This window comes from Grammomys surdaster, unplaced genomic scaffold (genome assembly GCF_004785775.1).
Source record: "Grammomys surdaster isolate TR1022 unplaced genomic scaffold, NIH_TR_1.0 208, whole genome shotgun sequence".
In the NCBI taxonomy this organism is placed as follows: Eukaryota; Metazoa; Chordata; class Mammalia; order Rodentia; family Muridae; genus Grammomys; species Grammomys surdaster.
This window is the reverse complement of record NW_021604653.1, coordinates 7688081-7702983: the sequence shown is the minus strand read 5'-3', so window position 1 is coordinate 7702983 and position 14903 is coordinate 7688081. Positions and strand designations below refer to the sequence as shown.

Sequence of the window (14903 nt, the reverse complement as noted above, 5' to 3'; positions counted from 1 at the left end):
TCCTGAGTTTGAGGCCAGCCTAGGCTATGTAGTGAGACCATCTTAAATACAGGGAAAAAGTGCAGAGAAAGTGGCTTAATACAGTGCCTCTCTTACTGCAGAGGAGATGGGGAGTAAAAATGCTTACTGGGGACCTGAGATTGACCCTAGAAGCATCACAAAAGGCAGGGTTGTGTGCCTATAGTCCCTGCACTCCCACAGAGAGATGAGAGGCAGAGACAGAGTCCCCAGAAGCCTGAAGGCCACCTAGTCTGGCAGACACAGTAGAGAAAGAACAAAAGAAACACTGTTCCAAACAAGGTGAAGGGTGGCCATGGGTATAGGGGTTCTTCAGACTCCCACATGTGGCCAAAGTGTACCCAGGCCTAAATGCATGCACGAATGCACATGTGAGCACACACACACCAAACAAGCCAAAGTTTTAAAACATTTTAAAAAGGGAAGGCTCAGTGAGTAGACAATTTGCTGCCCCAGCACAAGAATGCACATGAAAAGCCAAGTGTGGCAGTGCTCTGAAGCAGAGACAGATGGATTCTGGGAATCACTAGCCAGCCAGTTTAGTGGGTAAAGGTAAATTCCAGATTTACAGAGAGACCTTGTCTCAAAATGTAACATAGAGATAGACCAGGACAGCGTCTATCCCCTGACCCCGCCCACCACAGGGTAGGGTTGGAAAATTCCACAAGTAAGCAACTTCTAATTTTTAGCTAACTAGTATATGACTATACCTTTCGATTTCATTAGTTATTGTTAATTTTGATGTATATAATTCATAAGTTAAACCACAGGTAGGTATATAAAAGGATGACTAGTGTGTGTACAGTTTGATACTCAGTGTCCTCAGGCATCTGTGCAATACCTTGCGATGTGTTCCTCAAGAAGAAGTTCACTGTAATGAGATGTCCACACGAAAGGACTGTGGGGTGATCCCAAAAACAGAAAGGAAGACCACGAAAGAAAGCCCTACCAAATACTCAGTAAACAAAGGCCACTGACTGAGGCCACCGAAGTGTAGCCTAAAGACACTGACTTCTCATCTGCACAGAATGGTGCCTTCCCACACCCAGAGAGAAGCATCGTCATGTGGTCAGAAGGCTGTCTTGAAGCCAGAAAGTCAGGCCTGAAGGCTTCTTTACCAGGAAAGGTGAGGACATGGTACCCTGCAGGCTCATCTGTCTCATGAGCCACAAGCAAACCAGAGGCGGTGGGGTGTTCCTTCTCCAGTCATGCAGCCGAGTGACCAGCTGAGTGACTAGCCGAGTGACCAGCCGAGTAACCATTAGCTCCAGATCAAAGGCCTCCTGGATTCCCACGATTATACAGCTGGAGGTTGCTTCTAGGAGGAGCTAAGGTGGGAGGAGTTAGGAGAGGAAGAGGAAGAGGAGGAGTAAGGAGGAGAGGAGGAAGAGGAGGAGGAGGAGACAGGAGAGAGACAGAGAGAAGGTGGAGGTGGATGTTCACGTGCCTGTAGCAGTCAAAGATAGTTGGTATATCTAGGTTGGGTATTGGGTTACACTTCTGATTGTATGGGTATCTTGTTACTGATCATTATCAAATATATAAGCCTTGGATTAATCCTTAAGCATTAGAGTCTCATCTTTCTACAGAGCCCATGTGGATGGCGGGATGGCCTGGGCAATGCCCAGCCTTGCAGGGACAGCGTGGGAGATTGAGCCATCTCCCATGCTGACGTCTCGTGGGTGGCAGGGCTGGTGTTTCTAGTTGGCTATTTCTAGCTGTAACAGGCACGTAGCCTCTGGGCTAGAAACATGGCGGCTGAGCTAGGCAGAGCTGCTGCAGCTTAGATAGTCGGCCTGAGCCAGAGGCCGATTTAAATTTAAATAATTACAACAGTTGCTAGCGACTGTAGTTAAAAGGTGTCGGGAGACAAGATTTCGATAAGGAATCTTTGTGGTGCCAGCTCCATGCTGGAAGCCTCTCACCATCTTAGGAAGGCTCATAAGAAGGCTCACCCTCCAGGGGAACTTGCTGAGTTGCACCTTGAGCCAAGTCTGCATGTAGAGGAACATTTTTGAACTTCACTTAGGAGTTTCCCCTTAGCTTTCTGTCTGCCTCTCCTCATCTCTCCATGCTAAACTTCTCATCTACTGTTGAGATGTGCCCTCAGTATATTTTGTTGTGGATTTTTTTTTTTTTTGAGATGGAGTACTATGGGGGAGGTGTCTTTGCAGACATCACGGCCCTTGGGTTCATCTGAGAGAGGTTAGAAGGAAATCTGGTTCAACAGGACTCTGTAGTCAGTGTTGGTTCAAACCTCAAGAGTCTAGGTCCAGGTAGTTTATTTCTAGGCATATTCAGGTACAACACAATTTGGAAAAATGTTTCTCGGTGATAATTAACTCAATCCCATGTCCACAGAGCTTAAGACAGGACTACATCACAACATCTTAAAGATACAAGTGACATCTTCCATAAAGATTAAGGAAGCAGGCTGAGATGATGAACAGGCTCAAGGTAAGGGTCTGGGGGAGCCAATGAGGCTGGACTGCTAACATACACAGGGCTGTGTCTTCAAAGGGAGAGAGATATAATCTGTTTTCCTCTCATAAGGCTGGGAGCTGAGGTGGTTAATAGCTTGGTGAGTTCTGTGCTATCTGTATGGCCAGGCCAGGCATACTGTGAGCACAAGACCTTTTTCTACAGGGTCTTGCCCAGGCTGGTCTCTAATGTGTGATCTCCTATGTCAGCCTCCAAGGCAACTGGCACCCCAGTTGTGCATCACTCTGCCTGACTCTTTTTGTACACCCTCTTTCTGGCAGTGTTTCAAGCTGATTTACTATTGGAGCAGCCAATAACAGAGCAAGCAAATGGTTAAGTGGAATGAGCTAGGTAAGGAAGAACAAGACAGTAGGGGCCTTGTCTCAAACATGCCATTACATTAACAACCAGGAAAAACAAAGTTCCTCACACATCACCCTGTCACAACCTCTGGGTGCATGGGTGGACTTGAAATCTTGCTGTGTTAAAGCTACCCTCTGATTCATTCAGATGGTGTACATGGTGTGCGTGCATGCAGGCCAGAGAACAACTTTGAGTGTCATTGCTCAGGCACTGTCCACCTTAAAAAATTATTTTACGTGTACGAGTGTTTTATCTGTTTGTCTATGTACCGTATGCATGCTTGGTGACCACAGAAGCCAGAAGAGCCTGTTGGATCCCCTACAAAATGGAGTTAGAGGCAGTTATGAGCCATCCTGGGTCCTCTGCAGGAACAGCAAGTGTTCTTAACTGCTAAGCCATCTCCCTTGTCCACTTTGTTCAAAAGACAGGCTCTCCTGGCCTAAAACTCACCAGGTAGGCTAGGCTGGCTTCCTAGAGAGCCCTGGGGATTCGCCTGCTTCTGTGTCTCTGGTGCTGGGATTATAGACGCGTGCTGCCACGTATGCTTTTTAAGGTCTCTGGGGACTGAACTCGGGCCCTATAGACAGCACCATCTTCTCAGCCCTCAGATGACAACTTTACGTCCTCTTCCTCCTGCTCCCACTGCCTAGAACAGAATTACACACATTTAAGCCAGTTCTCTCCTGTTCTGCAGTACAGAGGGTCCCATACCTAAACATGAAGGCAGCAGCTCACCTCCTTCCTGCCCTTCTTCAGGCTTTTGAAACCAGGGTAAAGAGTTGCATTTAAAAGCTGTTTTGTTTCTGTGTTTATTTACCAGCCAAGAGTGCCTGGGTGAGCCTTAATGTTGTTCTGGGAGTAGGGCTGAACTGTCACTATGGACCTGGGCTCTAGAGGGGGAAAGTCTATTTGCCCTTGGAGTATTCTTGAATTCCTTTCAGTCTCAACACTGTTACCCATGAAATGGGAAAAGTACCACAGCAGGGACCCACCTGGAGCATGAATTTGTCTGCTGTCTCTTTTTTGAACAGCAATCCTGGGAAAGTCCAGCTGTATTTTTCTGCAGCCTTCCCAAGCCCTGGACTCCCTTCTTTCCACGGAGAAAGTCCTTGGCTCATTGGTGAACAGCTTCCCTGCCCCCACTGTGGCTCAGCTTTGAAAGTCACCCTGGGAGACCTCAGCCCAGGGCACACTCTGTTCCTAAAGGTGTTCCCACTCTTGCTCAATTGTTCTCAATCCAAAGCTCACACACTGTCAATCCTGCCTTCCTTAGAACCTGGGGGTGACCTGAAATGGGGCTCTTATAGCATCTATAGGCTCAGGTCCCAGGCAGCTCACCTGATCTGAGGTGCGTGGACGCAGGGGGAAGAAAGGCTACTTCTATAACGCAGTCCCTCACCATGGCTGCACACACACGGGAAAGAGTGACCACTCCCTCACATTCCACCCAGGTAGAGAAAGAGGGCAGAAGCATTCGAAGAACACATCTGTCATTTATTTTTGCTTTTACGACACAGGGTCTCATGTAGTCCAGGCTAGTTTTAAATTTGCTCTGTCACCAAGAGATGGCCTGAATCTACCTCCTGGGTGCTGGGATCACAACTGTGCACAAGCAGGCCTGATTTTTTTTTTTTTTAACGCAGTGTTGGGGAATGGAACCCCTAGGTTTGTGCATTCTAGGCAAGCACCTACCAAACTGAGCTACACTCCATCCCCAAGCACATCACAGAAGGAAGGAGAGACGAGAGATGAGAGCAAGGGAAGTTCTTTCAAGAACCTTGACGATGGGCAGGTGAGATGGCTCAGTGGTTACAAAAAAAAAAAACAAAAAACACCTAACAGCTTGAGTTCAATCCCTAGGACCTATGTGTTAGGGGGAGAAAACCTGCTCTGGCAAGTGTTCTCTGATCTGTGTTCTGTTGTGCTCACACCTACCTGTACACACATAAAATACATTTACATGTAATAAAAATTAAATACACACACACACACACACACACACACACACACACGAACCCAGATAATAGAGCAACCCAGGTATAGAGTAACAAATGTACTTTTAATTGATTTCAGGTAAAAACTACACCCAGGGAGGAGGATATGTGCCATATCATCTACATTAGAAAAAAACCAAGGCATTACGTCCTCACAGGTCACACGAGTGGCTGGCCACCAAATCTGGTTGTTTATATTCCGTATTTCTTCTTTAGCTCTTCTACCTTTTCTACATAGGTCTTCATGGCATTTTCCTTGGAAGTCCCTGGAAGGAATTGGTAGGAATACACATCAGGGAGACTGTATGCTTGAAAGGCATCGGGCTAGCCAAGATGTCTGCCTTTGCTTTTTAAAAACTTGTGAGTGCATATTTCCCAGTGGATGCAATATATATGTGTCTGTGTGTTTGCCAGCAAACATGCACGTGTATGCAATGTAGAGTCAGAGTTATATGCCAAGTGTCTTCTATTCTTACTCTCTACTTTATTTACTTAAAAAAAGACTTAGTATTTACTTATTTCTTAATTAATGTGGTGGTTGGAATAGGTATGGCTTCCACAGCCTCACCTGTTTGAATGCTTGGCCCATAGCGAGTGGCACTATTAGGAGGTGTGGCCTTATTGGAGGAAGCCTGTCACTGTGGGGGCAGGCTTCGAGGTCTCCTATGTTCAAGCTATGCCTAGTGTGACACACAGTCCCCTTCTGCTGCCTGTGAATCAAGATGTAGAACTCTCATTTCCTGTAGCCCTAACCACAAGCTGCCATGCTTCCTGCTGTGACGGTAATGGACTAAATCTCTGAACCTGTAAGCCAACCCCAATTAAATGTTCTCTTTATAAGAGCTGCCTTGGTCACGGTGTCTCTAACTGGCAACAGAACACTAAGACAATTAATATGCATATGTACCAAATACATGCAGGTACCTGTGGAAGTGTGATGAGGGTGTCAGATATCTTAGAACTAGAGTTATAGGCAACTGTAAGCCACTTGTGAGTCCTGGGAACCGAATCCAAGTCCACTGTGAGAGCCACAAGTGCCCTAATCCATTAACTATCCCTCCATCCCCACCTTACCTATTTAAAAAATTATGTATGTATTTTGCAAGCAAGGAGTGGTGGTGGTGATCTGAATGAGAATGGTTTGAATGTTTGGTCCCCAGTTAGTGGAACTGTTTGAGAAGGATCAGGAGGTGTGGCCTTATTGGAGGAGGCGTGCCACTGGAGGTGGGGTTTAAGGTCTGAAAATTCAATGTCAGGTTCAGTCTCTATCTATTGCCTGTGGATCAGGATATAAAGGTCTCAGCTGCCAGGCAGTGGTGGCGCACGCCTTTAATCCCAGCACTTGGGAGGCAGAGGCAGGTGGATTTCTGAGTTTGAGGCCAGCCTGGTCTACAGAGTGAGTTCCAGGACATCCAGGGCTACACAGAGAAACCCTGTCTCGAAAAACAAAACAAAACAAAAATTAAAATAAATAAATAAATAAATAGATAAATAAATAAAGGTCTCAGCTTACTGCTCTACTATCATGTCTGTTTGCTTTCTACCATGATAATCATGGGCTACCCTCTAAAACTGTGAGCAAGCAGAGTTGCCTTGGTCATGGTGTCTCTTCATAGCAATTGAACTGTAACTAAGACAGGAGGAAGGGGGCATATACATACCACAGCATGGGTAGACATCAGAAGGCAACTTGTGGGAACTGATCCCCATGTGGGCTCTGGGATCCAACTCAAGTTTGATGGCAAACACCTTTACCCACTGAACGTCTCACCAGACCCTGCACTTTATTTTATGAGACAAGATCTCTCACTGAACCTGAAACTTACGGATTAGCCAGTGAGCTCAGAAGATTGATCTGCCTGTCTCTGCCCCTGCCAGGTTATAAATGCCTGCTGCTGTGCCTTGCTTTTTACATAGGCACTGGAGATCTGAACTTGTGCTTACATGACAGGCACCTTGCTGACTGAACAATCTCCCTGGCCCCAGATAACTAAGCTTTTGACATTTTGGCATTACGTCTGTTTGCCTATCTATCTATCTATCTATCTATCTATCTATCTATCTATCTATCTTACATCTCAGAGATGGCTTGAGGACTGGACTCAAGGCACTCCAGGGGATGCTTTACCATGTTCCAAGCTCCTGCATGATGTGTAACCCAGGAAAGTAGGGCAGCAGACAGTGTGGGCCTCAGCCTTCTAGACAAGCAGGAAAGTGTCCTGAACTGATTTTTCTGGTGCTAATAATCTCATGTTTGGCTTTAGCCTATGGACTATTTGTTTTGGACTTTTTATCTCCCACAGCTGTGCTATTGGCTGTGAAAAAGCTAAGCCAGGGGCTGGAGAGATGGCTTAGTGGTTAAGAGCACTGACTGTTCTTCCAAAGGTCCTGAGTTCAATTCCCAGCAACCACATGGTGGCTCACAGCCATCTGTAATGGGATATCATGCCCTCTTCTGGTGTGTCTGAAGAGAGTGACAGAGTACTCACACACATAAAATAAATAAATCTTTAAAAAAAAAAACAGCTAAGCCAGCCACCCTCTTCCCCATCAAGAGAGAAGCTGTGGGAAAAGCTGAAGACTGAGCAAAAAGCAGCTGGTTCTTGGAGAGGGATGAAGCAAATCTTTGTCTCTTTGTCATGGCAAAAGGGACCATGAATATACCCCGATGGACATGCTCAGTTCCTAGATTCCCCTAGGGAAATGAGAAGCCCTCAGGGACTGAGAGAGCTTATTGTGAAGCACTAGATGCCCAGGGGCCTGAGAACGGTGTGGAAAAGGAACAGCCAGACTTACACGAACCCCTAACAGTGCATTTTAGTGTGCCAGGCCCTTCCTGAGTTCACGCCTTTCTCCCTTGTGAGAGGACAGAAGGCTTATTCAGCAACTGGCTAGCAAGCGTATGAAAGCTGCCAATGGCTTTGGTGCCAGCTTTTGGGGCTTGCTGCCATGGGAACACGTGATTTAGTGGATCCTGGACACTTCTTGGATGATTGTGCTTTAGCAAATAATAGTTCCATTCATTGGCCTGCATTACCTCACCCTCCATTTTCATGTGCCCTTCTGGCTGAAAGGGAACTAGGGAAGGCTACTCGGCTAAGGGGTCACTGTCTGGCCTTGTTGGGGAGATAAAGGTGTGGACAGAACTTTCCTAACTCTGGACACATCCAAAGACCATGGCAACAATCTCACTCCCCAGTCTGTTTCTCAGTGGCCCGATCCCCTGGCCCTTTCCCTCCAGACAACTCCTATGCCCAGAGACAGAGCTTAGAAAAGGTATCAGCAACATTTGGAGAGAAAAAAAGGCTATGGCCTAGTTTTCTCTGTGTGAGGGCAAGCTGGGCTGGCTTCCAAGATGTGCCTGCTGACCTCTGCCCTCCCCGCTCTCCAAGGGAGTCTTCAATGCCCAGCCTCACACAGGAGCGAGTTGATCAGAATGTGTTACCTTTCAGCTTGTTCCACGCATCCCACTTGGCTTTGCCCTTGAGGTCCAACAGCCCTGGCCGATCTGCAGCAAGGGAAGGGCAGACACTGTTAGGTTTGCTACAAGTTCTAATGGAGAACTTTCAACTTACTCCCATGAGAGCCAAGAATATGTTATTGTTGTTGTCTTTTGTTTTTCAAGGCAGGGTTTCTCTGCATAGCCTAGACTGTCCTAGAACTCACTCTATAGACCAGATTGGTCTTGAACTCACGGAGATTCACCTGTCTTTGCCTCCTGAGTGCTGGGATTTCAAAGGAGTATGCCACCACCCCTTGGTGCCAAGACGTTTTTTTATAACATTATTTTTATTGATTATTATCATGAATCCCAACAATGCTTCCTAGTCCTTCCAATTCCCCCTTCTAACCCTCCCCCCAAGAAAAAAACCCCAAACAAACCAAGTCCAATTTGTGTTGCTCGGATACTCCCTGGAGCATGGTTAAACTCCCAGTGGCCTGCCCCTTAAAGAAAACTGAATCCTTTCCCTCTCCCAACCCAGCCAGAAGCCATCAATTGTGGACAGCTACACTCCAGCATCCTTATCACGGTTTTTGAGAACTCCTAGTGTCTCACACAGTGGGTTCTATTGTAAGAAACCCAGACGGGCTTAAAGCAACCCAAACTTAAAACTGAAAGAAGACAGGATTTAAAAAAAATGTCCTTAGGTTTCTTAAACCGTAAAGTTAAAGGTTTAAAACCCGATGTTTTACTTTACAAAACAAAAAACACATTCTTCTTTGGAGCTGGGATGAAGCTTAGCTGGCAGATGCCTCCCTCAAATACACAAGGGCCCTGGAGCGCTTCCGCATATATGAACAGGGAATGGTGACACATGCCTATAATCCCAGCACTTCAGGAAGTAGAGGCAGGAGGTGCAGGAATTTAAGGTCATCTTGGCTACACAGTGGGCTTGAGGCCAGCCAGGCTATATGAAGACTTGTCTCAAAAAAATATAATAATACAATAAAAGAAACTAGGCAAGCATGGCGCTCACACCCATAATGCCAGCCACTCCAGGGGCCACGGGGGCAGGAGGAGGGAAAGTTCAAGGTGTGGCCTACAGAGAACTTAAAGCCAGAATGAGTGGCTTCGTGAGATTCTGTTTCAAAATTAGAAAAATATTAAGTAATAAAAGGCTTAGGGATGTGGCTAGTTGGCAGCATGTTTGCACAGCATGCCTCAAATCCTGGGTCCGAGCACCAGCACCAGATAAGCACAGCATGGTAATTACTATCTGTAAGGTGGAAGCAGGAGGATCAGAAATGTTATTTTTGGTTATACAGTGAATCTGGGCCAGCCTCAGCTACATGAGACTCTCTCTATCTTAAACAAAATAGGGGGTGAGGGAGGGGAGACTAAAAATCCTCAAAACCAAACCTGTACTTTAATCAAAATAAATAAATAAACAAACATCCATTTATGTGGTTCAGAATCCAAAAATTCTGAAAAAAAATAAGGCTGGAGAGATGGCTCATCGGTTAAGAGCACTGGCTGCTCTTCTAGACGGCCTAGGTTGGAGTTCCAGCACCCACATGGCAGCTCTCAAATGAAACTCCAGTTCCAGGGGATCTGATAACTCTCACACAGATATACATGCAGGCCACACACAAACACACATGAAATTAAAACAATAACAACAACAAACCTAAAAAACGACTTGGAAAAGAGATGCTATTAGATTCTTTGCCCATCCTCTTCTCTGCTTCCGGTTTCCCTCCGAGCTGCGTTACTGTTATCTGGGGGGCCTCTGGTGCCCTTGCCTGTACTTGTCTTTAAAATGTAATGTTCACACATCGCCTGACTCCTTCTTGCTGATTTCTAGGTTTTGTCTGAGGACCGCGCTGCTTCTAGAGCACCTGCCATTCTGCCATTCTTCCTTGGGGACAATTTCATTGCTAAGAGCAGAAACTGCAGAGTGTACAGCTTGGGGCACTGAGTCTGAGAAAAAAAAAAAAGTTCCAGGAACCTCACAGGAAGACCATGCCTGCAAGGGAACCCTCAGAACCCCAGAGGAAGCCTCCTGCCAGTCTGTTCTCCCTAGATGGAAATGTACATTTGCAACATCCAGGTAATTGATTTATCTATGGGGTGCACGTGTGCATGCCACTGTGCAGGCGTGGAAGGCACACGACAGCTTTTGGGAGTCAATTTTCTCCTTTTACCAAGTGGGTCCTTTAGATAGGCATGGCAGCAAGAGCCTTTCCCTGCTGGCTGTTCCACTGGTCCCTGTGACATCTAATTCAGAAGTCACTTGCCCCCTGTGGCCACTGAGCCTTGAAGCACAGCTCATGCAGCTACAGACTGGGCTTTGGGCATTACTTAGGTTTAGCTGTTTTCAGCTAAAACCCATATAACCACGTGTGGCTAGTCTTTGTTGTATTGAACCAGTACAGCCATAAAAAAAACAGACAACAGTCCCTTGATCAGGCAGGGGTGGGTTCCATGCTAGTCTACTGAGGCTTATATATATGCCAGCAGGTACCTATAGCTTGGCTAGAGGTCAGGCTCTGAGAAAATACTATCTAGCAGAAAGCATCCAAGCCTCCCTGATCCCTTCCCACTGCCTTCTACTTCTGGATGTTTATAAGCCCTCAAATCTCTGAGCCACTCCGGCTCCAGTGGAGTTGGAGGCAGCTGAGGCATACATTTCCTTCTGTGCTGTCATGAGTCCTTGCCAGAACACACTGTGCTGCTATCTCAGTATATAGTCACTGCCCAAGACAGCAGAAAAGACAGTATTATAGACCAAGGTAACCCATAGCAAAGTTTCAAAATCTACACCAAGGGGCTGGAAAGATAGATCGGCCAGTAAAGTACGAGGATCTGAGTTTGAGTCCCAGGACTGATGTGGGAGAGAAAAAAAATATAAGACCATATGGCAGCCTGTGCTTCAGACCCTCTCTCAAAAGGAAAAAAAAAAAAAAGCCAAATACCAAACGTTTTTAAAAAAAAAAAAGAAAGAAAGAAAGAAAGAAAGAAAGAAAGAAAAATCTGCCCAAGATTTTTGGATAGGGAGAATTGACATCTGGATAGGGCAGACTTGGGCCAGCAGCACTTCCAACTTGGCGCAGGGACCAAATATATCCCTGCTCATCTATTAGGCTTGAGGAGGCTGCCAAGCGCTCCATGACCCTGTTCATCTGATGGAAACGGTAGGTTCAAGAAAGCTACTGCTGAGCAACAGGGCTTAGAGCAAGCTTCCTCTCTGGGGCCTTTGCTTCCTTCATAGTAGATGCTGAGATAATCAGTAAAGTCCTTCTAAACCCACACTGAATCTGCTTCCAGGGTCACTAAGAGTTTAGGGAGATGGTCTTTGTAGGTGAATATCTCCCGGCTTAAAGTCTTGACACCAATGTTCTGCCATCACGTCTTGCCTGAACAAGTGCCTCAGGCAGTTGGAAAGTGAAGTTCTCAGACTCCTGGGCTGCCAAGCCAACTTGGCCCGCTCTGACGAGAAGTTGGGCATACCTGTATTTACATCACCCACAGTAGCTTGTTTGAAGTGACTGTAGACAAACAGCATCTCTTCATCAGTTGGCTGGGTCTTGAGGCGCTTCACCTCCTCAGCAGCTTTGTCAAATTCAGCCTAAGAGAGAGGGAGAGGAACGAGATGCAGGATGCCTGAGTGGGAGAGGTCCAGGGATGGATGGGAAAGTGGAAAGCAGCATTCCTCCCAAACTCCCTCTTCTTGCCAAGATTCCCTAAAGGCCCACCTGTCCACTCATGCAGTTACAGCACTGTGTCAAGTGCTGGGAATAGACTTGGCTCACAGTGGAAGTACACGCCCTTGAAAATTTTTGTGCCCAACTAACTGCCTGGGCCACCACTGGCCCAGATCCAGTAGTTGCTGGGGTTCCAGCAAAGCCCCGACCTATGATCAGCGGTGATTGACTGGGCAGCAAGGGGAAACGTGGCGTGATCAAAACAGTCGATCAGGGTTCAAGACACGAATGCGGTGGAATCCAGGGTTGGGAGCCAGCTGGTCCCTTCCTACTGGGGCCTGGAGTTCAGCGATGACCTCTGTCCCAGTGCCCAGATTAGGGAGAGGCAAGTGGGAGGAGCCAGAGATCGCCCTACAGGGCTCAGTCCTAGGCAGTGGTCTCCACTGGAGGCAAGGAAAAGACTTCTAAGCTACCTCACCAACTCACATCTCTTCTGTACTGGGGCATGCCAGGCACAAGACTAAATACCTTCCCCGACCTCTAGGCTCTTCAGACAAGGCCTCCATGAGTGTCCCTCTATTCCATTCGGTTCTTCCCAGTATGGGATTCAATATTCCGTCTCTCATCCCCCTTACGCCCCATCTTTCTTTCGAGGACCCTGTGCCTGCTTCCCCCATGAGTCCAGCCCACCCACAACTCTCTTTAGCAGTTCCGGCGTGGGTGGCAGTTTCAGAAATCTGCAAGGGAAAAAGTTCCGCTCTCCAGGTTATGAGCTGGGCTCGTATCCCAGAACAGCTGCGGGGTATCTGAGGAAAGAGACCCCGCGGGATTCCTGCAGGCTGATGGCCCCACACCCACTGCATCTTCGCAGCCCAGCAGGGCACGCGCAGTACCTGAGACATACTGACGAGGTGACCGGGATGCCGAAAGCGCGGGAGCACGCTCAGAAGAGGCAGCAATCAAGTTCCAGAGCGTACGGGCTAGCGCCTTTAAAAGCACAACCCCTGCGTTCCAACTGAGCTCGGGCGAGCTGCGGCAGCCAATCAGAAGTCGGGTCTGCTTTCGGGGGCGTGTCCATCCTAGGCCGAGAGCTTCAGCCCTTCCCCGACCCAAGAGGGAGTCTATTGCGCGTGCGCTGGGAGGAGCCGCGGAGCACGTTGGGAGCAGGTGGGACGCGCTACGGTTTTTTTTTTTCCTCCCTTGGGGGAAGGGACGGAAGGGACGCTCTAGGTTAGGGCAGTTGGGCAAGAGCTGGCAGAAACTGAGAACGCGTGAAATGGGATGTTGCGGGAGGAGAGTAGAAATCAGTATGACTCTTTCCCTTTAAATCTCATACCGATTGGAAAGAGGCCGGAAGTTGCATCGTGGTTGAGTAACTTCTCCGCCTTGGAAAAGCGATGTCCTGACCCCTTTCAGGGAATCTAGGGAAGAATCCCCGGTGCACAGCGCAACGATGGCTCGCTGGGCCAAGCCCATACCCAGGCCTTTTCTTCTGAACTTCTGGCATATTCTTTGACTTGCGCACATGTCCGGCACCCCTAACGCGGTCTTGTGTTCCATCGGTGCTTTATAAAGGCGGAGACAGTGTGATATAACAAACTTGCACGAGAAGAGGTGCCCAACAAGCCTTAATTAAGTGAATAAGTTTTCGAATGATTTTTAAACACTTGGTTTGATGAATGCTGACTCCTAGACCTTGGACATGCAGCAGTGGACAAACAAACGAATCTATGCTGCCTTGGAGCTGCTTGCAGTGGGTTTCATAGTTGATGTATTTTAAAATGTAAAGAGTTAGAAGTTGTAACTGATGTGTGTGGGCTGAGGAGTAGATGGTGTTTGGGCAAGCCCTGCAAGTCCGAAGGAGCATTCTAGCCGAGAGCAGGAGTAAGCAGGAGTTACGATGGACACTGAGGTTCCCTTTGAATTCTCAGTCTCATTAATGAAATATTTTAAAACTGATTCTAAAGGAAGCTTGAGGACAATTTTATTAAAGTTTGAGATTTAAAAAAAAAACAAAAACAAAAAAACCAACAAACCAACAGGACAGGCAAACTGAAAATCTCCCAGTGGGGAGAGTTATGCCTGTTAAGCTAGACATGGAGTTCAGATAAACTGAGAAAGCCCAGAGTGTTAGGGAGAGCATGCCTAGAAGTGCGCAGCGGGTTCAGAGGGCTGGGGTTAGAGAGCATTCAAATCCAAGAATATGTGTCCTGGGGAAGGGTCACAGCAGGTTACACGATGAGGCTGGAGAAGTGAGAAAGAGATAGACTGACTAGGTGATGGCAGAGGTGGTTCATTCTGGGCATGCAGGCAGGCATTCTGATGGAGTCTTGGGGGTGAGGAGGGCACTTCTCGGCAGAGGTGACAGTGCAAAGTTGTCTAATTCGAAGTTGTTATGGGGAGAGTGGCTCCGTGGGACAGGAGGGAGACAGCACAAGTGGATGGAAGGATTTAGTGGGCTAAAAAGAGAACTTTCTGGCCTTGGATACAAAGGTGAAAGAGAGGGGTGATAGAGAATTCTCTGGAGGTCATTACAAAGGGGGAGATAGTCCCTCTTCACTTCCTTTTTTTTTTTTTTGGTTTTTCGAGACAGGGTTTCTCTGTGCAGCCCTGGCTGTCCTGGAACTCACTCTGCCCTCTTCACTTCCTAATGTGTGGCCAGAAGCCTGGGCCACAGCTTGCCACCCTCTCTACCCACCACCTCATCACAGCTATGGTAGTTTGCAAAGGCAGGGCTAGGGCTGCTACTCGGTGCTGGAGAATGTCTGCCTAGTATATGTGAGGTCCTGGGTTCCATTCCCAGCCCTGAAAGATGGAAAACTTTAGTAAGTCTATGCTTTCTGATGTCACCGACAGCATCAGTCAGGCTTTGTGGAAGGAGAACTTTAATTGCAGGGAACA

The 14903-nt window shown here is 47.4% G+C and overlaps 2 protein-coding genes across 4 annotated transcripts in view; one reads left to right on the top strand and one right to left on the bottom strand.

Moving 5' to 3' along the window:
• Positions 1 to 4902: 4902 nt before the first annotated feature.
• Positions 4903 to 13047, bottom strand: Dbi (diazepam binding inhibitor, acyl-CoA binding protein). The gene is made up of 4 exons (XM_028771486.1): positions 12896 to 13047; positions 11809 to 11926; positions 8302 to 8364; positions 4903 to 5122 (listed from the first exon to the last, which is right to left on the bottom strand). Exons 1-4 carry the CDS (start codon positions 12902 to 12904, stop codon positions 5049 to 5051), a joined length of 264 nt encoding a protein of 87 aa, XP_028627319.1. The 5' UTR covers positions 12905 to 13047; the 3' UTR covers positions 4903 to 5048.
• A 73-nt stretch (positions 13048 to 13120) lies between these two features.
• The window catches only part of CUNH2orf76 (chromosome unknown C2orf76 homolog), a 70113-nt gene continuing 68330 nt past the window's right edge, over positions 13121 to 14903 (top strand). For 2 of the 3 annotated variants that reach the window (XM_028771518.1, XM_028771520.1), the window contains exon 1: positions 13121 to 13169. The gene's annotated coding sequence lies outside the window, so the exon portion shown is untranslated. Of the gene's footprint in view, positions 13756 to 14903 lie in introns of all 3 variants that reach the window. The other variant, XM_028771519.1, reaches the window with a different exon arrangement.

Excerpts from the sequence above, each read along its gene's own strand:
- Dbi (XM_028771486.1), bottom strand. Across the intron at positions 8,365-11,808 it reads TGTGGGTGATGTAAATACAG|ATCGGCCAGGGCTGTTGGAC; the intron begins GTATGCCCAACT and ends CCCTTGCTGCAG. Across the intron at positions 5,123-8,301 it reads TGCGTGGAACAAGCTGAAAG|GGACTTCCAAGGAAAATGCC; the intron begins GTAACACATTCT and ends AATTCCTTCCAG.